We start from the raw sequence: 23,067 nt of genomic DNA, 5'->3' as shown, positions 1-23,067 counted from the left end.
GAGTTTTTGTTAAATGTAAACAACAGAGGCAGGCCAACCTGCAATCTAAAGACCTCAACACTTGTGGAGGTGGATTCTCACTGCCTACAATGAAACATGATTTTTCATGACTTTCCCTACTAAAAATAGTCAGTACCAAAATGACTGTGGTGAAAACTCTGGGACTGGTGATTTCAACATCATCCTCCAAATTCTGCAGCTTAGAGAAAAATCTGATGAGTAAAGAGACAAGAAGAGAGAATTCATCCATCCCATCTGCTAGGCTGTGCCAGTGAATCTCTCTCAGTTGCCTATCAACAAAGCTAAAGGAACAGCATTACCATGTTACCTGGGTGAAGCAGATATACATATATAGCATAAAAAAATAAATAAATAAATAAGACGATCTCAGTTGCTCTTCTTAGGAGGGTTGTATATGCCATAACAGAGGCAGTCCAGTGCTAAAGGGAAGAAGTGAAAAGAAAAAAAAAAAAAAAAAAAAAAAAGGGCTTTCTTTACTCTTTCCAACAAAAGGAATCACCTTTAGCAACCTCTGAAGCAGTGCCCTCTGGCCAACTTTCTCTGTGTTTATACCTTATGCTTACAGACTTCCTTCATCTACTTAAGCACTTCAGGTTTAAAGAGTCTGAATTCTAACTAGCAAACAGATTATCCTATTTTAAAAGTCCTCATTTTAAAGCCGTTCTGCAACTCTGTTTATCCTGCCCTGCAGAGGAGCAACTTGAAGACACTGTAAAAGTAGGCCATCAAGTACAGAACCTGCAACTCATCTCCTGTAAAAGCTGACAGCTCAGATGATAATAGTTTACATTCACAGAAGCATCTTTCATATGAAAAGTGCATTGCAAACTACAGAGCTGCACATCTCTAGCAAAATGCAGTTACTGCTGGAGCAAAAGGTGGCAGCCTACTAACTATTTATGTACTCCAGTAGGACAAGGAGACATTTTAGCAAAGAACAGTCGATGTCTCTTGTATAAATGGCATATTCTGTACCTTAGAGCAGTGAAGACCTCGATATTTACCATATGCAATCCAAATAAAGACAACATTCAGAATATTTTTATTAAAAACAATTGTCTTGAATACAAATGTCCCAATTTACAATATGTTGGGTAGCTGCCGGATGTCGATAGAAAATGAACACATGCTGTAAATTCAGTGCTTGGTAATTAGGAAAATGTGCATGTTTCCCAAGTCTGCTTCTCGGTAGGTAGGACTAAAGGGCAACATTATGTCATTTCCCTTTGCGCAGGACTCCCTATTGACTTCCATAAAGAATTTGGCTTAAAAACTGATGACAGGGTACAGCCCAAGTTCTTCCCCAAGAGGGAAGAACAACCAATAAATAACGGAAGACGGGTTGGTGACGGAAAAGTCATTCCTAGTCACCAAGACATCTTACCAATATTTTCTTCCAGCAGTATAATGAGGACAGGACAAATGATCTCTGCTCTCAGTTATACCAACTCCTTAAATCCAGACTAATTGCTAAACACACACAACCACTGAAAACAGGATTCAGACTGAAAAGAATGATAGCCAGTTTTAAAATATTGAATGACACATAACATGGAACAGCTACGAAGGTATGACGCAGCCTACTAAATGGGTCCTCTGAGTTTAAGTGAGGGCCAACCCTTTACTCCTAGCTCTTTCCTGCCTTAAAGCATATTCTTTAATAATTGTTTCTATTTCAGAATTCTGTTATTGGCAGGCAATGGCAAGGGTTTAAAAGCTTTTGTTAACCAAACTGTATGTCTTGTCATCTTTGCTCCAATGCTGTGCATTTATGCCGTTATGTCCTCAAAGCAAGGTATTACATCCAGCAAAACCATACAGCCAATGGGCTGAGAAGTCACGTTCCCTCCAAAGCCAGTGTAACCACAAACATGCACAACCTATAATGATATCAAAGTCAGTACGTCCGGATCTCATTGTAAGTATGATGTGAGCACAATAGGTGAAATCAGGATGGAGCCAGTGAAACAACAGCGAAACAGATGAAGAAAGTTAGACTTTGAGATGTGAGTCACCAAAACAACACCTTCAAGTGCTTCTCCTTTCTCAGTGTCAGAGCTGGTGACACAATTAAAGTCTTTCATTGTCTTCATGGTTTATTAGGTACTGTATTAGTCCATCTGACAATAATCAGCAAAAGAAAAATTAGATTAAGGACCTATTGAATATGCCTAAACATTTCTGATGTGCCTTTAAGATATATTTTCTTCATTCAATTTATGTATATCCTGTACATACATTCAGGCCTAACAAAACATGATGAGATTTTCATTACTTAGTAGGTTTTTTTCTCATATTAAATTAATAACCAATATATTCATTCTCTTTAGAACTATTGAAATGACTCACTCATTCCCTGAAATATTTTGGTAAGAAATAAGACAATAGCCCTGAAGGAACTTATTCAACCCTCCAGTGTAAGAGGATGATTACATGCTAATGAGGGAAAACACTCACTAGCTTGTATAGAGAGAGAAAGAGGGGGGGAAGTTTTAAAGAACCCTTTTGCTTAAACAAATTCATCTTGTGACATTCCAGTACAGACAACCCCTCCAGCCATCATAACTCACTGGTTTGAAAAGGTCATTAGCACGCTATCCCATTTTGTTGCAAGAATGAAAAGCCAAATTCATGGGCATAACATGAAAATTTGCCCTCGGTATTGCTATGGGATGACCTGAACCCTGAAACCCTACTGAGAAGTTTCTCTGGGTAATTTTTTTTATTTTTTGCAGAATATCAGCCCAGCATAAGCACATGCATTCTACACATGGCATTCACATTTACATCCTGCAGCCACGGTGAGCACAGCACCTCATGTTCTTTTTGCCCTCTTTCTATATTTCCCTACCCAGCTATTTCTTTCTCTTCCTTGGAGAGGGCTGTACATGTGGCACCAGACACATGATGCCTGTGCCCAGAAAGCAAGCTGCAGTGGGAAGCACTTTGTTATCCATGTTGCTGACCTTCAGTGGAATACCCCACTGCGCAAGCTGGACCATAAAAGGAATCCATGTGTAGCCAGTGTTTAGAAAAGCATCTCCTTGTCTTCAGTGGCTATTGCGCTGCCTTATTAAGACAGTGCAGTAATAGCCAGCTGGAGAATCTTGGGAATGTTCTGAGTAACAGTGCCTAAAAAAGCTTCTCATTTTGTATGGGCTGACAATTAAGTTGAAAAGCAGCAAGTCCTGTTCAGCTTAGCAGGTGCAGGAAGCAATGCTGTTCCTGGAGACTCCATACCCTTCTGAAACTACCTGTTCAGCCATTTTACCTGTAAAAATGCTCACAACTTTTTTCTTTCCAGTCCAGTCATATTTTTATTTTATTTTATTTTTGCAAAGAAAACTAGACTGGGTGTTAAGAATGACATCTCAAGGGACTGCATGATATGCCATACAAATCATCTCATGAGGAGGCATAAGGACAAACAGCATCAACATACAGATGATCGGAAGGGATTTCCTCTCAAGTCTTGTGCTATGGTCCTCTCACGAGAGGATAAGCAATAAGTGGGAAGAGTCAAGACAGTGTTTTTTGATTGTTGACTTCACAAGTGTAAGACTTTTTGTGAAAATCTGATAGCTAGTTTTTGCTGAAAACATTTTTGAATTTGCATAAAGGCCACTGGACAGTGGCCTGGTTTATGAGGTTTGTTTTGTTTTTCCATCAAAATTTCATTTCACTGAAAGCTGTTTATACCACCTCCTTTCTTTCTCTGTTCAAAAAAGAAAAAAAAGGATGGAAAAACATTTATCCTTTATATTAAGAAGCCATTCTGCTCTGTGTCTAGCTTCATCCCTGTATCATTCTCACCAGTGTGTTATAATAACGCCTTTCAGAAATACCCAAGATTGATAAATAGAGCATCTGATTTTCTCCTTATCATTGGACAGCTGGCAATTTTATAAGTGAAACCACCTTGCACTATCTACTAACTGAAGTCAAGATTTTGCTCAAGAAAACCATTTCTTCTTCCATTAAAAAAAAAAAAAAAAAAAAAAGACATTTCTAGGAATTTAGCTATTATGCATAGTAAAACCTTTTGTGGTAAGAAGCTATATATCTTGTGAACAAGCAGGTAAGCAGGTGTATATGTTCTTAGATACTCCTGCAGTGCATTTTTCACTTTAAAAGTGAAATCGCTCAGATTTTTCTTTCTAGTCTCTCTCCATTTTTGCAGGATACCCCTCTGAAACAGCTAGGAGTAACACTCCAAGCTATTGCAGGAAGACCTGCTGCCAAGACTAGGAATAGCTGTAGCCATTTGCTGATTCCACAGTGGCTTGCAGAAAGTCTTGGAGCTCCCTTTTTCTTGACACATGGTCAGCAGCAGTTGGTGGATGTGCATGACACCTGATTCACCTATCTATTACGAGCTTTCCCAAGTTCTACACCTGACCTCAACAACATGGTAACATGAAGGCATGGGAAGGTCAGCCTCTGAGATTCCCTGTCCACAACCTCCCATCTCTCTGCAGATCTACATTAACAGCAGACACAAGCAGCTGTAAGAGAAGACAGATTTGCATGGAAAATGTCAGCACTGAAGATCAACACAGGTTCCTTATCGGGCAGTCCAACACCAATGCACCTTACCTTGGTCACAAAAGCCTTGTGTGTACACAGAAGTTGCAGACATTTACCTCAAGTGAATTAAATCTATGCAAACCTCACAGTCTAAACATAAATAGGCTTACCCTTCCTCACTGTTTCACAGTAAGATACCTCCATTTTATGAGGCTTAGCTGACAAGTGGTAACTTCAGCCACAGTAATTTGGTTACTTTCCACTGTGTGCATTTAATTGACTTAAAATTTTACCATGATTTGCATCAGGTTTGTGTCATACAAAGAGAGATAACAAAGAAAGAAGCACTTGTTTGAGTGAACCAATTTAAATGCCAGCAGACAAGATGCTGTCTCATGTAGTGGAAGAAGAAAGTACTAGTATGGAGGATTCACTTAAAATGACTGAAGAAGCCCTTCCTTTCAGTACCAATTTTTCAACAGTGTTCTTATGGCCCCAGCACAAGAATGTGGTCTGCCTAGAAGATAACCTCTTCCCAGAGCAGTCCTTAGTGTTGGCTTTTAGATTTTGTCTCCCTTGAAAACAGGTTAAGAGCTGCCTTAAAGAAAACCAAAGCATGTTTTCAGCAAATGTCAGGTAAAAGAATTGGGTAAAGACTGCTTTTTGTTTGTTTGTTTTAAGCAAAAAGACAGACCCAACTAGATGTTGAGTGACAGCCTTCCTTTGATTTTCTATGTCAAACTTGCTGGCCATTTTTCAACAGAATATCCAGCAAAGTCCTATCCAACAAGGCTATTAATATGCAAGTTTATTTAGACCAATCAACAGGCTTTGACATAAAGGAGAGAAAAACAACATCTATTTATATTTTCTTAATGTCAACCAAGATGAGACTGACCTTTAGCTACCAAATACATTACCCATTGGTTTATACTTTCCAATAAACGACAAGAGAAGCATCCTGCTTACTTTTCCACTTCCCATCACCCTCACTGCTCCCCAGGAAGAGAAGGACCCAACCACAAGGCTTACACAGTCTTTCTCATCCGTAGCTGTACCACTTTTATCAACCAGCCCTCTAGTCATGCTGCATGCCAGCATCCATAGAGACTGTGCTGTCACCAGACTTCTTTTTTAAGGAGCAGTTGCCCTCCCTCCGACCTTATTTCTAGGCAAGAATATTTCTTGAGCTGCATGCTGATGAATTAAGCTGTCCAAGAAGCACATCCACCTGATGTCTCATGAAAGACCTTGATCACACAAGGACAATCTGCTGGCAAGAAGGAATTTCTTTGTTGAGTGCAAGCTAATAAGTAAGTCATCATGAGAGAAATAAAGCTACTCATAAACATTTATCCTCAGTAATTAAAGCTTTGTTTGTATGAACAAAGCCAAAAATGCAGGATCTAATTGACCAAATGAGAAACCCACTGGCTAAACTCATTTTCATGTCACTCTTGAAAGAGTCTCATAGTTGGGTAATAACTACAGTTTCTTTTGTGCCTAACTAACTTTTATCTTTCTGAGCCCACTATCTCCTGAACAATAGTGAAACAATAGAGCAACAAGTATAATGACATTCTTATTTACTAAAAAGAAGACATTGTAATGTAACAGTTAAGAGATCATTTGCATCCAAGTCTGGAAATTTTAAGTTTTAGAGACTGATTTTCAGTTGCTCTCTTCTGCTTAGAGCAAAGGAGCAAATTAACTCTGGTGTTCTCCTTTCTACAGCAGCCTGTACTCCACACCTCTTCCAGATGCAATGTTGTGTCACCACATGCACCTTGGCACCTGGGCTCAGTACCCCCCAGCCCCAGTCATCTCCAGCCCCAGCACCCACAGGTGGTGTTCAGCCTCTGGGGCCAGGGTGCAGGTGCTGAAGCATGGAGGCAGCGTAGGGCATCCCCACATGCTTTGCTCCCACCTTCCCTCTTTGGCAGCAGCAGGGAGGGCTGCACCAGCCTGCATGGCAGGGGCTGGGAGAAGTAACCAGCCATCAGAGCAGCACTTCATAACCCTCCACATGAAAAGCTTCAAGGCCCAATGTGGCCCATCAATGGGCAGGCTGCACCACCACAGTGTATGCCATGAGCTGCTTGCAACAAGCACATGCAGGCTATAGGACATATTATTACGTGTGAATACATCAGTGCACAATGTATTTCCCTGAAAATATTTTTTGAGATACAAGGATATTGAACTGTCATCTTCTTTTGTTATGGAAACAACACAGTACTCTTTTTGCTTTTCTTTAAAAAAAAAATGTTGCTGATTATTAGTAGTAATAAGGCCTTTTTTTTTTTTTAAGCAAGAGAAGAAGGGTTGGTGCAGGATTTTCAGACTTGTTTATAAGCATATACATTTGTGCAATGGCATATACACAATCCTATGGCCTGGCAAGTCTTAATACAATGAAGTAAATCAGCTCCGCCTCTTGTGCTAGTTGTGGCAATTAGCATGTGGGAAGTGACCGTACAGCTGAGAACTCAATCTAATGCTTACTGTCTAGAAAGAAATACAGATCGATTGTTTTTATTTATGAAGGGAGACTAGCCTAGTAATCTAACAAGCATGAACCATCAATGAACCATAGAACCATCAATGGTTCTTGCAGGTTCATTTGCCAACTAGAACTATCTGTCTAGATCAACGAAGATAGCGGGTTGACCCACCTAAGAAAGCATCTGACAAAAGTAGACCCAAGGACCAAGAATCCAAACTTCTTTATTCTGGATTGTCTTAGGACAGTGGTCTTGGTCCCTGCCATGCTGAGCTAACTGAGCTTTCATGGAGTGTAACCTACATGGAGGGCTGATGCATTCCTTGCCGAAGGACAGAAAATGATGCCAGGGGACCTGAGGTACCATGCCAGCCTCCAAAGGACATAGATACTTGCAGTCAAAGGCACCACCCAGCTCAGCTGTGGCTGGTGCAGGAAGTTCAAAGGCTCTGTGCTTTCACAAACCTTAGGCCAATGTTGAGTTAATGTAGCTTTTTGCATTTTGAGTTTCTGGAAGTCTTTCGTATGAGCCAATTCTGATGGTAGATACAATTTACACTGAAGATACAATGGCAGATGGGCAGCCACAAGAATGCTGAAGGCTATCCTAGCTTAATTGATTGCATACTGCCAATTGCACATAAGATATTAAAGAGATGTTATTTTTCACGTAAATGTGACAGGACAGCAACTGACATGCTTGTACTACACAGGCCCCATTCTTTCACCTTCATGTTTTTCTTTGTGCAATGCCTATGCCTCAGTAATTCTTAAAACCATGATAAAATACCTTAAGGTCCTGCACCTCAGATGGTACCCTTTTAAATATGCATGCTAAAATTTTCAATTACAAGCAACAAAACCTACGCCTCAATGTCTGTATCTAGTAGCCAATTAAATAAGATCCAGTTCATTAAAGGCTTCAGTGTAATTAAAGTTAATAAAAACACAGTAGGAAACAGAAAGGTAGACTTCCCTTTGGGGTAGGTGGGTTAGCTGGCTATATGCTGGGGAGAAGGGCTTTTCACCCAGGAATTTCTAACACTCCTTGGTGCTTCCAAAGCAAACCTTCCACTTTGCTGAAAGAGGTGAAAGACATGGCATTTTGCCAGCTGTCTGGGTGCTAGATTTGGACGCTCCTAAAAGCCTAGCTGGTATGGTAAGTGTCGTACAGAAATTACAGAATAATCTTAACATACATGTGAGATTAATATCTGAAATACTAAGAAGCCTGTTTTGTTGTCTGCTAGGAACTACAGTGGAGTTAGCTCAGTAAAGTTTATATTCTGCATGTCTGGCTATTTGGAAGAACAAAGCTTCTTTTATAAAACATTTCTCCATCAGGACATTTAAGGAAAATATTATCTTCAAAATGCACAATAGCTGTTAAAAAAAAAAAAAAAAAAAGGAGGTAGGACTCTACTCATGTTCACCTGTGTTTGGTTACTACCTCCAGGGCATCTGAAATGCTACAACAGCACAGATTTGTCTAGTATCCACCCTCACTTGAGAATGACAGCAGTATGGCAGGCTTTAAGGAGGCACTGGATCATGTTTTTTTTTTGCCTGGGTTAAGAACAAACTCCAAGAATAGCGATCAATGTAACATGCAGGGTCAAACTCACCTAGACAATCCAAATATTTCCCACCAGTCCTGAAATTCAAAGTAGCTCAGAAAACAGATTAACAGCTGGAGTATTTTGCCTCAATTTGTTCTCAATCCTCATGCACTTTTAATCATTTTTTAAATTATTATTATTTTAAATATTTAATTCCTGGGCAGAATATATTATGTCTCACATTTTCCAGATGGCATTTCATGGAAAGACAAACAGATACCCTTGAACTTGAAACTTCAGGATATGTAAAGAGAACAAAGAGAGATAAAGCCTCTTCATCTTGTGTTTTAGTACCAAAAGACGACTGGACTAGACAAGAGCACGGTACTCAGGAGGACAGAAGATGACATTTTTGAAAGTATTATTCTGAAATAAATCATGAACGTTGGGAAACTCGTTGTTAAGCATATGAAGTCAGCTTTCATACGCTTAAACACACACTCCTTGAAAACTTACAAGGAGTTACAAAGTATTAAGATCATAATTGTCATTCAGTTACACAAGCTTGAATTGAAGCACGATCTCTGAAAGCTGTTAATAAAAATAGAACCAGACATTCAGGAACAAGTCATGGGCAACTCTCAGTGTTTCAAAAACTAGGTGATAAATAAAAAGGAACTGTCTGTCTATTTTTAACATTTTAACACTGTTTACCATTTGTCAATGATGTACAATCTATCACAGAGATAACTCAATTTCAGGAATAAAAACCAGTTTCAAAAGCTGTTTGTGGCCATTTGATGCTGATCTAATATTGATACACACTTATCCTTACCTAAGCTCTCTTGGACAGAAATTGGCCACTTTGTGGCTGACAAGGATGACCCTTCCTTGCTCTGCAGCTGTATGAAGACCCCATGGTAGCAAGTATCTCCTGTTTTACCTGTCCAGATGAGCAACACACTTCTCATTAAGTTCTGCAAGGACATACTCAGTCTGATCCTGCAGGCTTTACATTCTTAACTTGTAGAATCAGCCATTGGTACGCTTACCTGAGCTACACCAGCGTCAGCATGAGCACTCACACAAGTAAAAGGCATGTTAGATGCCTTCCTGGTTCTGTACATACCTTCACATGTCTGGAGTTAAATTCAGTTGACTTCTCTTTCAGTTGTGCCAATATATGTTTTAGTATTAACCATGTGTCCTTTTTTAACTGAAGTTGCTTTGAACACCCCAGGAAGATTTTCAGCCTGCTGCAGGCTGCCTCCATCCCCAGTCTGTAAGCTAGGTTATTTCTACAAACATTTCCTAACTTATGACTATGAACTTGAACCACACTACCTTATGAAACTGTTCAAATGACAAGCTGGAAAGAGTTCGTTATTTAACTGTTAAAAAAAAAAAAAAAAAACCTGACTACTGCCTTTAGTAATTAATGCTAAAATGCTATTATTTACAGTATAAATGTAGATGACACTTGAATCTGTCACTTTTATCATATGTTTAATTATTGGTCTGCAAGGAGATGAGTCCTCTAGTCAGGACAGCTATAGCTTTTGTCAGGAGACACAGCCCACAAAGTAATAGGGTGGTTTTAGAGAGCCTTTTTAGTGACTCTGGACTTGCTGCTAGATAACCATTTCTCTCTACTGTATTTCTACAAGAGGATGACCCATATAGAATCATAGAATCATAGAATATCCTGAGTTGGAAGGGACCCTTAAGGATCATCAAGTCCAACTCTTGACACCGCACAGGTCTACCCAAAAGTTCAGACCATGTGACTAAGTGCACAGTCCAATCTCTTCTTAAATTCAGACAGGCTCGGTGCAGTGACCACTTCCCTGGGGAGCCTGTTCCAGTGTGCAACCACCCTCTCTGTGAAGAACCCCCTCCTGATGTCAAGCCTAAACTTCCCCTGCCTCAGCTTAACCCCGTTCCCGCGGGTCCTGTCGCTGGTGTTAATGGAGAAAAGGTCTCCTGCCTCTCAACACCCCCTTACGAGGAAGTTGTAGACTGCGATGAGGTCTCCCCTCAGCCTCCTCTTCTCCAGGCTGAACAGGCCCAGTGCCCTCAGCCGTTCCTCGTACGTCTTCCCTCCAGGCCTTTCACCATCTTCGTAGCCCTCCTCTGGACACTCTCCAACAGTTTCATGTCCTTTTTATACTGTGGTGCCCAGAACTGCACACAGTACCTCTCCTTCCCTGTGAAATGACCTGCAACCCCTTGGGGAAGAACATTATGCAGAGCAAAATTGTGATTCAGATTCAACATCTGACACTTACCCTGACACCTTCCCAAAGTCTGCAGCAGTGATGGTATAGAAATGAATCAAACTGGATTGGCTTGCCAGTATAATTTTTAAAAGAGCCCTGAGACCACGGAAAGGTGAAAATACATTGGTGGGGCACTGGTATGTCAGACAATTGTAAAACCGTCGTTTATGTGCTAAGGAGGTTAACCTGAGAGCTATTCTTTAGAGAGTTCAAGGGGCTGATTTTTGCTCTCAAACTAGCTGAAGTCATGGAAGGAGGTCTTCTGCCACTTCAAGAAGTGTTTCATGTCAGTGCTTCACTGTGGGTGTGCACACACATGCACACTCCACCCAATCCTAGGCTGAATTCTTCCAGTGTCAGCTACAACGTCATCCATATGACAAAGACTGATGGCCAGAGAACATCTTTTATTGCACAGCAAGAAACACAAAGCAGCAAGTAGTATTTGTTGAAAGAAATCAGCCCATCATGCTTTAGATACAGATGTTATTTTCCTTATCAAATGCAACCCATTTCTGTGACAGCCCTGATATTCCAACATGGTATGTACCCTTTGGCTGGGAAGGCAAAGTGTTCATCCAGCTCCTTCAAAGCTGCCACTGAGATTGTCTCATAAGTCATCTAGCTAGAATATCTCGGGTAGGGGTTAACTCAAGGCCCACTGAAAGCAATGGAAAGCTTCAGCCAGCTCAGGCCGATGCACAGGTCTCCCTTGGCCACCAAGGAGCAGGATGAAGCCTCAGCTCTCCCCCACAGCAGTTCCAGAGATGTAGCACACCCCATCACCCAAACAGCTGGCAGGGGCTGATTTCAAGCCGTTTCCCCTTTGCACCTGTATAGTACACCCCACATGTAAAATGCTAGCAGACTGGAACAGTTAACACTGGCATGCTTTGTCCTGGGCTTTCCAGCCTGAGTCTGGAAAGTCTTGTTCATCCAAGAGGTGCAAGAGCTGCTGGGGCCCTGCCAGCCTGAGTACATGCCATAAGCCTGACACCCTGTGGGCAAGCCCTGTGCCCACCGTCGGACACATGCCCCCTAGACAGGTCTGTGTAGCTACTCCAAACCAGCTGATAGGCCTCCAGAGATTCCAGGCAAATATAAAAAGCCAAAAAATTCCATCTGGAAAAAGTTTCTGGGTGGGTATGGCAGGACTGTGGAGGACAATCCAGGACATGTAGGATACCTTGAAATGGTAAGAGTGTGAAATGCTGATGAAACACTTGCTTTCTGAGTTGGTAGCCATTTATAACTGAGCTGCCATGATATGAACTACCAGCCAAAGCATGCACCAAGGGTGAACCACTCTGCTGATCTTTAAAAGAAAAAGGCAGCTTCCTCAGGATCACTCCTAAGCACCCAACCCAGAGTGCCAGGGCTACACACCACAACAAAGCACCATTTTCACCAGCTTTCCAATGGGGAGCAACAGCAACAACAAAGCCTACCATCAGCCCTCACAGACTGGACTTGCCCTAAGCATCTCCAGAAATCAGATGTCAGTGGACAGGTGCCAGTGGCTCCAGTATGATGGACACCTGGGGTGCTGATGGTAAATGGACCCTGACTAGGGGTCTCACGCAGCCTCTGGGGAAGACAAAACAGTGTCAAGTCACCCCTCACCCCCCTCACAAGCATGAGTCCATGAATCCATGTATGCTATAAGCCATCCTCAGCCCTCGATCTCTCTTGGGCATGGATGTCAGGCTGAGAAGATAAACTCTCTATGTGCCTTTAACCCAGGAAATGGCAAAATGCGTCACTGCGGCTGGCCGAGTTACAAATAGTGTTGGATATGGCTGTTTTCACTTCTGGGTTTACTGTTTGACTCCAAGAAACCTAAACAGTTTCTGGGAGACCTAGGAAATATGCTACAGCCTACACATAACCACTCGTCTGTCCATCTCTCAGCAGAAATGCTGACGATCAGCAGCTTCCTCCTGGAAAGGCTACATACAGCCCACTGAGGGGAGGTGCAGGGAAATGCCCTGTGCAGCAGGTATAGATGCTCAGAGCAAACAGCGTACCTTCAGCCCCCGTGCTGCTCTCCAGGAACTCACTGTTCACCTGATCAAACACCTGAAAGCCTTCAGACCGAGGGAGGTCTGGCAAGCAGATTGCTGTGGTTTAAAGTAGGAGAAAAGACATGTACACAAACATGTTGCAGACATATTTTTAAAGGTGAAAGTGATGTCCAAATCCCTAAAAGGTGATTTCACCAAAAATAATCCAGTTTTACAAATTTGTCTGTTAAGAACTGCCTAAATCCTGCTGCCCGCAGCTTAATTTGCTATGCAGGCAGAACCAATGCTCAGTTCCTCCCCGGCCTTGCCCCTGCTGGGGTTGGTTTCGTGAAGTCCCAGCTTCAAGAGTCACATCCAAACTTGAGAATCAGGCTCTGTTATTGCTAAGGCAAACCCAAAATAAAAAGGCCAGACTAAATTATTTTTAAGATCTCAAGATTTTTAAAGCAGTCTTGTGACTTTCAAGGGGTCTGACTCATAATACTTGAATGCTTGAAGTTGGCAGCAGCAAAGGGAGTGCAGCAAGATTTAGCATACAGGAATTTATTGCTAAAAGTCTTCAAATGTGTGGGAAAGGGCAGAGTGCTTCTGCAGCAACTGAGCAGAAAACAGGGAAACAGGCCCAAGCCCTTGTCCTCCAGCCGGGCTTGCATCAATTTCATCTCCTCCACAAAAGTTACCACACAAAAACAAACAATCAAACAAAAAAACAGCACAGCTGCCCTAGGCATCACAAAAACACTTCCCAAAAGGATGCATGGGTGGGCTGGGGCTGTTTCCCACCTCAGAGGCCATCACTTTGTTGCTCAAGCACTTGACTTCCCGATCACGTAGTGAGGCAGAGCCATCACCCTCAGGGCTCCCCAGGGACAAGGTCCTTCAAAGGCCACCACTGTGGCTTTTGTCTCCCTAGAGCTCTGGTTTCTCCATGCATGAACAGGGACAGCCTAGCCTGTGTGTTACACAGTGACTGGAAGTACTGTATTTCTATTTCTAGGACAACGAGGACAGATCCCTTTATCCCCAGCCCCTGCAGCTGTCATTGCATCCACAAGCTGGTTCCACCACATCACTGGTGCCCAGATCACTCCACAGTCTCAGCATGCTTTTGAAGAAGAGTTTGAACAGTATCACAGGGAAGTTCAAGTAACATTTTTCCATGGTAGAAAATAACTCTCAGACTACACACCCCAGAATCCTCTGCAGGCATCTGGGTACATGGATTAGCAATAAACCTTAAACTCTCAGCCTTCCCTTTAAAAGTGTGTTGTTGTTGTTTTTTAAGTAGAAGTATACTAGAAGTATATAAATACCATGTGTTCTCATTATATAACGCTGTTAAAAATCTGCTAAAATGGATGCATATGGAGTGAATGTACATTGAGTGTAAATGGGCCTCAGTCCAGACCTCCAGCATGCGATACATCTGAGTGTTTCTGACTTCTCAGATAAACAGCAGACTTCTTTCCAGCTGGTGCATGCGCCCAGCATTTGTGCCCACATCAACGGCTACAGCACAAACCTCCCTTCATTTCATCTCATCTCATTTCTGCCTAAATGAACACTGTGATAGGAAGTGCAAGCCAGATACCGCTAGATGCAGCAGATCTGGTTACCCAGCAGACCAGGCTAGTGCTGGCACAGGCTCTACATTTCCTCCCACGCTGTCCAACCAAAATACATCACCACAGGCCTAGAGAGGAACTTTCTGGGGTAAGAAGTTCTCTTAGTGCCACGGCACATTTGCCCCTCTGCCTTTTGGGCGTAGTCGCTGACCAGGTGATGCTGAGTTTTGCAAAGGGAGGTTACTACCTCATTTCTCTTTGGCCACCATGCTTCATGTGAGTTTATTTATCTGCAGGCAGCACTGCTGCTTTCCAAAAGCAAAAAACAAAAATGAAGACCATATTCAAAACTAAACACAAAAATGAGAACAAAATACACTTAAAACCAAGCTGTTTTTGTTGGTTGTTGGTTGTTGTGTTGTGTTTTGGTTTTTTAATCATTGTGGTGTTAATAAACTACATCAAATCTTTATATCAAGAAAGAAACTACAAAACTACAAGAAAGAAACTACAAAAGTAGAGCCTGACTTTCTCCCTACTTATTCCAGTGTAAAAATTAGGAAATTCCATTAAAGCAAATGGAACTGTACAAATATGAAATGGGGTTAAAGAAATGTCATTCCGAATATTTTCATGCTTCTTTCATAAATGGACATCATTGTACCTATGTCAGGTTCTGTTCTCATTTGCACCAAAGTAAATCTGTAATAACCAGTAGCAAATGCTGCCCTTATTGTCCATGTGAAGTGGCTGTAAATAAATAATGATAGGCACTAAAAAGATAATACCAATTGCACAGTAGTGGCACACAAATCACAGATATGCTATACCACATATACCAAGGGTGTTTTATCTTTCAATTGAGATCCTATAATTTTAGCTGTGTCTAGAAAAACACACACAAAAAAAAAAAATAAAATAAAATAAAATAAAACAGTTCTGTACAGCAAACACACAGCATTTGAGCATGAATTTTCCTATCAATAATTTCATATTGCCATAGTTCATCTTCACTGTTTACATTCATTCATACAACAAAATAACTGGGAGCCAGGTCATTTATAACAGCCTAAGGGATTTAGGCATCAGACACCACTGACTTCTAATTTCTCCCATGATATTAACTAAAGCCATTCGGCATACATTTTTAGCAAGAACTCTTTGGTTAGCTGCAGCATTCTTTGGAGTTTAAGACAGAAATCCTCAAAGCCACTGCTAATAAAAGTCAAGTCACCAGCACCATTTTCCATACATACTACCTCACCTCTCTGCTTCAAGGCGCATTTCCTCGCGCTTTTGCCTCCTGAGTTCTCTGCGGCGTTCAAAGTCATCCATGGTGGGTGTTCAAGTGTTCAGAGCTCTGGAAGGATCCAAACCTAAAAGGGAGATGACCACTCAGATGAGAGAGAAAACACAATGAATGCATTTAACCAACTGAGTCCACTTAGTTTTGTTTTGCTTTCTTAACTTCACTGTAACAATTTTCTTTTTCTATCAAAAAATGTAACTTCCTCAGTATTGTTGAGATAAACAAGATTAATGAAATGCCTTGTAGGATAAACATAGCCCATGCCTGAGTTTAGTTTCCTAGTTAAAATTAAATCAACATGCTTTAAGTAAGGACTGTATACATCTGCTAGCCGCAGACTAGCTATTTGTAACGTCACAGGTCTTTTCCTACAAACAAAAGCAACAATTCAGCAGGATTTTAACTTTAAGCTTCCAGTTTTTACTGGAAGCAGTAAAAATGCTGCACAAGAGATTTCTTGTTTTCTCTAACAGCACAGATAATAAAAATTTTGCAAAAGCTTGCCCCCGTCTGTCTGTTCCCATCCCCCCCCTTCAAAAAAGGAGAAAGGAGGAAAAAAAAGAGAAGAGAAGAGAAGAGAAGAGAAGAGAAGAGAAGAGAAGAGAAGAGAAGAGAAGAGAAGAGAAGAGAAGAGAAGAGAAGAGAAGAGAAGAGAAGAGAAGAGAAGAGAAGAGAAGAGAAGAGAAGAGAAGAGAAGAGAAGAGAAGAGAAGAGAAGAGAAGAGAAGAGAAGAGAAGAGAAGAGAAGAGAAGAGAAGAGAAGAGAAGAGAAGAGAAGAGAAGAGAAGAGAAGAGAAGAGAAGAGAAGAGAAGAATGAAGGAAAAAGAAAAAGGAAAAAGAAAAAAGAAAAAAGAAAAAATGAAAGGAAAAAAGCAAAAAGAGAAAAAGATAGAGAAAAAAAGGGGGGGGGGGAATGAGGAAAAAAGAAAAAAAAAAAAAAAAGCAAAAAGAATAAAAAAGTCAGAGCTTTTAAATACCACCCAGGAGGAGCCAAGCTACGTATAAATTGTTCTCAAAGATCCAAAAGCAGCAATATTTTTTGCAGTTTAATCCATGCATTTTCCCCATGCCCTACCTTCTTTATGATTTAGTCCATGAAATATTTTCCCCTTTACAGTTCTTCATATACAAAGCCTTTTCAGCCTTGGTTTATATCCCATCAAGCCGAGTATTACAGAATTCCCCTGCAGCCCCCAAACCAAAAATGACTACCAGAAAAGGGAAAGCTGTTCTCTTTTTGTCCCTGCTTTGTTTACAGAGCTGTCAGTGGTTAGTTAAACTCTGCCTGGAATCTGGCATTTAAGGCCTGCTCTAAGATTGCTTCCTGTGCAGGGCTGGAGGCCTCAGCTTCCTCTGCAATCCTAGCCTCCACGCTGCACTCGGAGGATTTCCACCCCCCCGGACCCCCCCACCATTTTCCAGCCCGGCAGTACAACACCGGCTGCAAAGGGAGCGAGCGTGCAGATGCAGACCAGCACTCAAAGGGGTCTCAGTAACTGCTTGCAGTGCGAAGGGAGACAAAGCCAAGGTGCGTTTGGGAATTATTTGAAGCGCTCTGTTTGCAGATATGGATCTGTTTTGCGGCTTTATATCCCTGCCCACCGGTGCAGCGTCCAAGCACCCTCCCCATAAAGTCACTGGCAATAGCAAAGCCTCTCATGACTTAAGGGAATCTGTTGCTTTTTCTGCCCCTTTTTTCAGATGAAAACACTGCTGAGGACAGAGGTTTTGCAAAGATTATTTTATTAGTTTACTTTTCCTGAGGGTGTTTCTCTTTCTCATTTGTTTCTGGATTGGGGGATTTAAAATTTTGTTGTTGTTGTGACTTTTTGCGTGTTTGGCTGGCTGAGGTTATTTTGCAGAGGTTCAAAGGGAATGTTTATTTTGCAAATCTGACAGCAACTTTACCATTGCTGCTCCACTTTTTCTTTATGCACAATTAGACAATATATATAACAAGCAAGTTGCAACAAGACCTTTGTTCAAATCTTGTATTTGCTTAGCCTTACCACTGTGTACCACTTGAAGAGCACAGCACACCATGTCTGCCGTTTTCTCCTGAGAAGGGTTTTCATCTCAGCCTACACACGCAGCTAAATTCCCTTGCTAGAGGGGCTGTAAGTTGCAGGAATGATGTGGCTCCCCCCAGCTGGAAGACCAGGATCAAAGGAGGAGCAATACACACCAGAGAGCAAGTCTGAAGCAGCTCCTGGTTTGTGTGCACAGAGGGCTGGTGACAGCGCCTGCAGGAGCTGAGCTGCACCAGGCAGCACCACTTGCTCTGTGGAGGGCAGTCACCAACAGGGCCTTAAAGTACAGAGCTGACTGCTAGGCTGACACCTCGTGTGCTAGAAACCGAGATTCCCAAACTCTTTTTTCTTTCCCTGCCCAAATAGACATGCTTTGGCATCTGATTTATGTGCACCTTCATCCCTTCTAACCCAGTGAGGTACACCTCTTTCCCACCTCTCCTGACAGGGCTACACTCCTTCACTCCCCAAAAGTCCAGACACCATGTACCCAGTTCCCTCCCCATTCCCTCTGCAAATGTCCCAGCCAACACCTTCAGCCCTGCCCTTCCCACGTGGCCTCAGCACCATCTCTCATCTTCAAAAGCTCAGGGTCTCTTCCTCACAAGGAAAACTGAGGAGGATGCACAACAACCCAGAACTACTGCTATTCTTCCCCCCAGCATCTCTTCCCAGGGTGCAGGTGAGATTGTGCTGCAGCCAGGCAATATTCCCTGGTGCAACAACCTTCCTCCATCTTCTGGGTGCTTTCCTGATGTTCAGTGCAGTTCACATCAGTGTATCTCTTGGGTGCACGTCTCAGGTCTGTTAGAGTGTGCTGCCTCCTCTCCATGGACAGAGGGCCACTTTGTGGCACTCAGATGACTTCCAAGCCAAATCACCTCAAAAATCAGAAGGGTACTCAGGAAACTAAGGTCAGGTTAACACTACGAACTTTAATTAGTGAAGTGCAAGAAGATGAGTTATCAGACAGACAGTCCACTTAAAGAAGTCAGCCATTCAGTGCTGCTCACTGCCTTCCACAAAACAAGTTATCTTTCAGCCTCTATAAGCTACAAGACAATAACTTCATCAAAATCAGTCTATCTAAAAATGTTTCCTGTTTCCACAGAAAAGTTTCATAAAATTGCAGTTTATCAAAGTCTTCTAGCCTCAGAAGATTCAAGATGCTTATAGATGAAGGTACCAATTATTTGAAGTATTTCCTACAAACTATTTTTGGGAGTGTGCACATTTTGATGTTCCTTTTTTTTTTTTTAAATAAAAATTGGTCATGAGTGAAAACATCCCGGGTCAAAGCATAACATTCCACATGGCTCCAGGGCCTGCCTTCAGAGACAAATGTGAAAATGTCTCTGTGTCTCTGACCTTCCCAAATCCAGAGAGTTAATCAGCACACAGAACCCATATTTCCTGATCAAAGGTGTGTAAATAAATTATTTTTTTTTATTCTTTGTATCCATTTTTTTTTCTGTTAAACATTTTAAATCATTTGGTGTCAGACCAACAGAGTTTCATTCTTCTCACAAGAGGAAAATGTCCCTAAGAAAACAGTTTCAGATCACATGTAATGTTACACTCAACCTCAAAAAACTACTTCATTTTTATTATAAAAGTAAAAATTTTGGTTTTAGAATTATGATGGAAATTTTTTTTGTATTACCTTTATTTTTTTTCTGATTTGTTAGCAGGCAAGTTTTTAACCGGATTCAACCATAAGTCAACAACTTATAATGAACACTTATTTTTTTTTCTTTTTTTTTTTTAGCAAATAGAAGAAGATATCTGAAACTGTTTCACCAGTTCCGTTCCCTTGATATCCACATATATACACAAACTGACGGAATAGTGGCTACTGGTATTGTGAAAAGGTGCACCACAAAAATTGTCATTATGTTGCTCCTACATCAAAACAAGACTCTAAGCACTATTTCAAACTTAGCACAACTGTAATATTACTGAACGAATCTGAAGTGAACTCTCATGAGTTTCCCACCACCAGACTCAAAGGAGGAACTTATGGAAAATATTGCAAATATCTTTGGTCTTGCCTTTTCTTTTATATATTCCTCTCAGAAACTCTTGAAGGTAATTTTTGCTGTGGACCTTGGATTTTCTATAGTCTCACATGCAGGGGTCTTTTTAGGGTCCCTCTCTTTTGATTCTGAGATTGAAGCTTTAGGTAACAAGATGTTTGATGAACCCTGTAGTATTTCTGAAGAGATGCTAAGACTAAAAAAGGACAGATAAGCAAAGCAGCTTACCTACAACATTTACCAGCATCATCGCATTACTTGCACCAGAATTATAGTAAAGTATGTGCCCTGAAAATAACACCATCTCCCCATGTAAACATTCTTTATTTCAAAAGCAGTACCAGAGCCTCTGTCCTTTTTATCTCTGCACTTCACATAGTGCCTTTGATCTTCAGTTGACAAGGGTTTATTGCTAAAATTTGTTGAGTTTTTCATTGTCTTGCAAAAAAGTGCTTCCTTCAAGGACAGACACATTTAATTCCTTCTGGTACAAAACACACGCATGCAAATCCATCTCCCCTTTATGCCTCCTCATCCCATGGAAGAGTTTAAAATTGTCTTCTTGCAGCTTTCAGCAAGGTGGAAAATCAGAGGAATGCACAGTAATTGTAAATATATGACATGATACTTTAACGGTAACCAACAGGAATATACTTTTCAATGGCAAAGAGTAAATTGGCTAAGTGGAAATGCACACATAACCACACAGCTATTTAATTCCATTATGAAGAGCTAAATAACCTCCTGCTCTGGCTCAGGTTTAATTCTGTCCTCACCCTGTCCCCAGCAGTGATTACAGAGACAACCCAGCACCCAGTGGGCCTTAAAAACAGATGAGCTAGACTGATAAAAAGGAAGTGAAAATGCAGACTGCTACTCAGGTCTTTAGCCAACGGAGATGCCTTTCTTTTTAGACCTGCCAGTCGCCTTTCCATTACACAGAATGAGCACTCAACCTAGTTTATGCCAGCCTGTGTACCAGCTTCCACCTAGCAGAGCCAAGAAACATCAAGCCAGAGCACATTCCCTAATATAGCACGGCTGCATATTGCACCGGGCTGCAAGCCGGCCGCGTCTGGTGACAGATTTGTGCAAGCACATGCCATCTTGTGTCCCTCCCAGCACAGAGGAACAACTGCAGATTTCCCCTTGGTGGCCTTCAAGCACAAATGGCCTGAAAGTCATGTCCCTTTCCTCACAGCAGGATCGCTCACTGGTCTGGCGCCATGAATGCCCAGAGCAACCTTCACACAGACATGTAGGCAGATGGAAAAATGTGATTGCTGCCCATGCAAGAGAGCATGGACCAGAGCGCTTGCCGGACTCCTCTCTCAGCAGGTTGGCATATCATTCATTAAAAAGTCAGGGCAGAATACAGTTTCATTGGCTGGAGGGGACCAAAGGGACTCGGCCTTAGGTTTCTTTGTAACAGGAAAGATTTTCTGCTAATTTTCCTTTCTCATCTACAGCCACACACATCATCTGTGTGGAACTGTACACCACATGCATCCCCCTTCCTTCTGCAACCCAACAAGCCTCTCATGTTGAAGTGAGCAAGGTACCAGTACAGACCAGTGTGGCTTTGGGACCATGGTTCTGCAGAAGCTGTTAGAAACTTTAGGACCCAAAGGAAGCAAAGAAAAGGGATAGATTAGTAAAAAGGATAATACCCAGTTTCTTCATAAAAGAAACCATGACCAGTTCCTTGTCTCTTTCTCTTGCATGCTGAGCAGCTGAAGGCAGGAATGGCACAAAGAGAGATTGCGCTGGCATTTCTAGAACTGAAATAACACAGTACAGAACAGGGAGGGCAATGAAATAGCATGGCCCACTGCCTAGCATCCAGAGTGAATCCAGCAACTGTGGATACTCCTGTTCAGTTCTACCTCTGATTTACTTTATGGCCTTAGAGACCGAGCTTTAGCCAGACTGCCAACTGCAAATTTGTCTCACTGTGGATTTGCAGCATGCTAAAGCACAATCAGGCCCTGGTTTCAGTCACAGGCACTAGATGCATCTGTAACATTAGTACTGAAAAAAGCCACACCCAAAGATAAAGGGAAATTCTTTCTGAGCCTTTCCTACAGATGGGTAAAAAAGGCAGGGCTTCCAGCCCAACTACACGTTTTTTCTGCATACATGAAGCTGGGGCTCTGACTTCTGAGCTGTCCTCACTGCAGGATCAAGTGGTAACACAAAACCCAGTTACTCTGTCATCACCCTCTTTCTTTTCGGTATTCCTACAAAAAGGATCAAGTGTCTCATTAAATCTCAACATAAACTGAGACTGCAAGCAGCTTTGTGAGTTGTACCCCATTAAGTTGGATATCTCATTTTCCATCTGTCTCCATGTCATCTGTCCAAAATCCCTGGCTTGGAGGTGTGGACCTTTATTGACATTTAAAATGTCAATAAAAGAATGGTCAGTAAGAAGCATGAAGAATATTTGCTTCACTTAGCTTCATGCTACAACATCCACTTTATCTATAGGATAGATATAGGCTAGATACCGCTTCCCTCTTTTTTCTTGCCTCCCTTACCCCAAATGTGATACCAGAACAACTTTGTTGCCCCTTTTGTAGCTGAGAGCAACTCAAAGAGCTACACTCGTTGTCCAAGTGTAACTTGTTTAATCTGGCATCCATGAAATACAGATATGACAAACATTCTCCTGCAATATCTGGGAGAATTAGAGTTCCCTAATCTATCTTCAGTCAAAACAAATAAATCTGTTTTCTATGAAAATCTGTCAGAAAGCATTTGGAAATGATTTTCCCCACTTCCCTTTTAATTTTGTATTAGGAGCATTCAGTGACACTCAGATCTTTCAGAAACAAGCACAACTGCATTGAAGTCAAAAGGCGGAATTCAATGGATTGATTTGTCCTTTGTCAGACCTCATATATGCTCGTTCTTTAAACTGCAACATTGGATATGATTGGCAATTGTATATTACCAACAGCAAAGCCTACGTTTAAAGAGGCTTTTCTTTTCTCCATAAATGCTTTTTTGTTTTTTTCTTCATGTAAAATGAGATCTCTAATCACTACTGTAATTTTGGCCAAATACTCAAGTTGACTGCAGATAATGAACTCTTGTACTTATTTACATATACAGAAGATATACTCTATCATATTGTACAATGATTTGCCTTGGAAGGAACATTAAAGACCATCTAGTCCAACCCCCTTGCCATGGACAGGGACACCTCCCA

General features: G+C 41.6%; 1 protein-coding gene across 16 annotated transcripts in view; it reads right to left on the bottom strand.

The window, feature by feature from the left end:
• Nucleotides 1–23,067, bottom strand: part of CALD1 (caldesmon 1) — a 247,356-nt gene that overhangs the window by 77,554 nt on the left and 146,735 nt on the right. For 15 of the 16 annotated variants that reach the window (XR_011810430.1, XR_011810431.1, XM_072040363.1 and 12 more), the window contains one exon: nt 15,743–15,854. Coding sequence is in view for 12 of the 16 variants with exons in the window: in XM_013097140.5 (XP_012952594.2) it covers nt 15,743–15,813 (71 nt within the window). In the remaining 4 variants the exon portion in view is untranslated. Of the gene's footprint in view, nt 1–15,742; nt 15,855–16,862; nt 17,069–23,067 lie in introns of those variants that run through there. The other variant, XM_005017090.6, reaches the window with a different exon arrangement.

Source organism: Anas platyrhynchos, chromosome 1 (genome assembly GCF_047663525.1).
Source record: "Anas platyrhynchos isolate ZD024472 breed Pekin duck chromosome 1, IASCAAS_PekinDuck_T2T, whole genome shotgun sequence".
In the NCBI taxonomy this organism is placed as follows: Eukaryota; Metazoa; Chordata; class Aves; order Anseriformes; family Anatidae; genus Anas; species Anas platyrhynchos.
The sequence above is the reverse complement of the archived record's forward strand: the minus strand, read 5'-3'. Positions and strand labels throughout refer to the sequence as shown.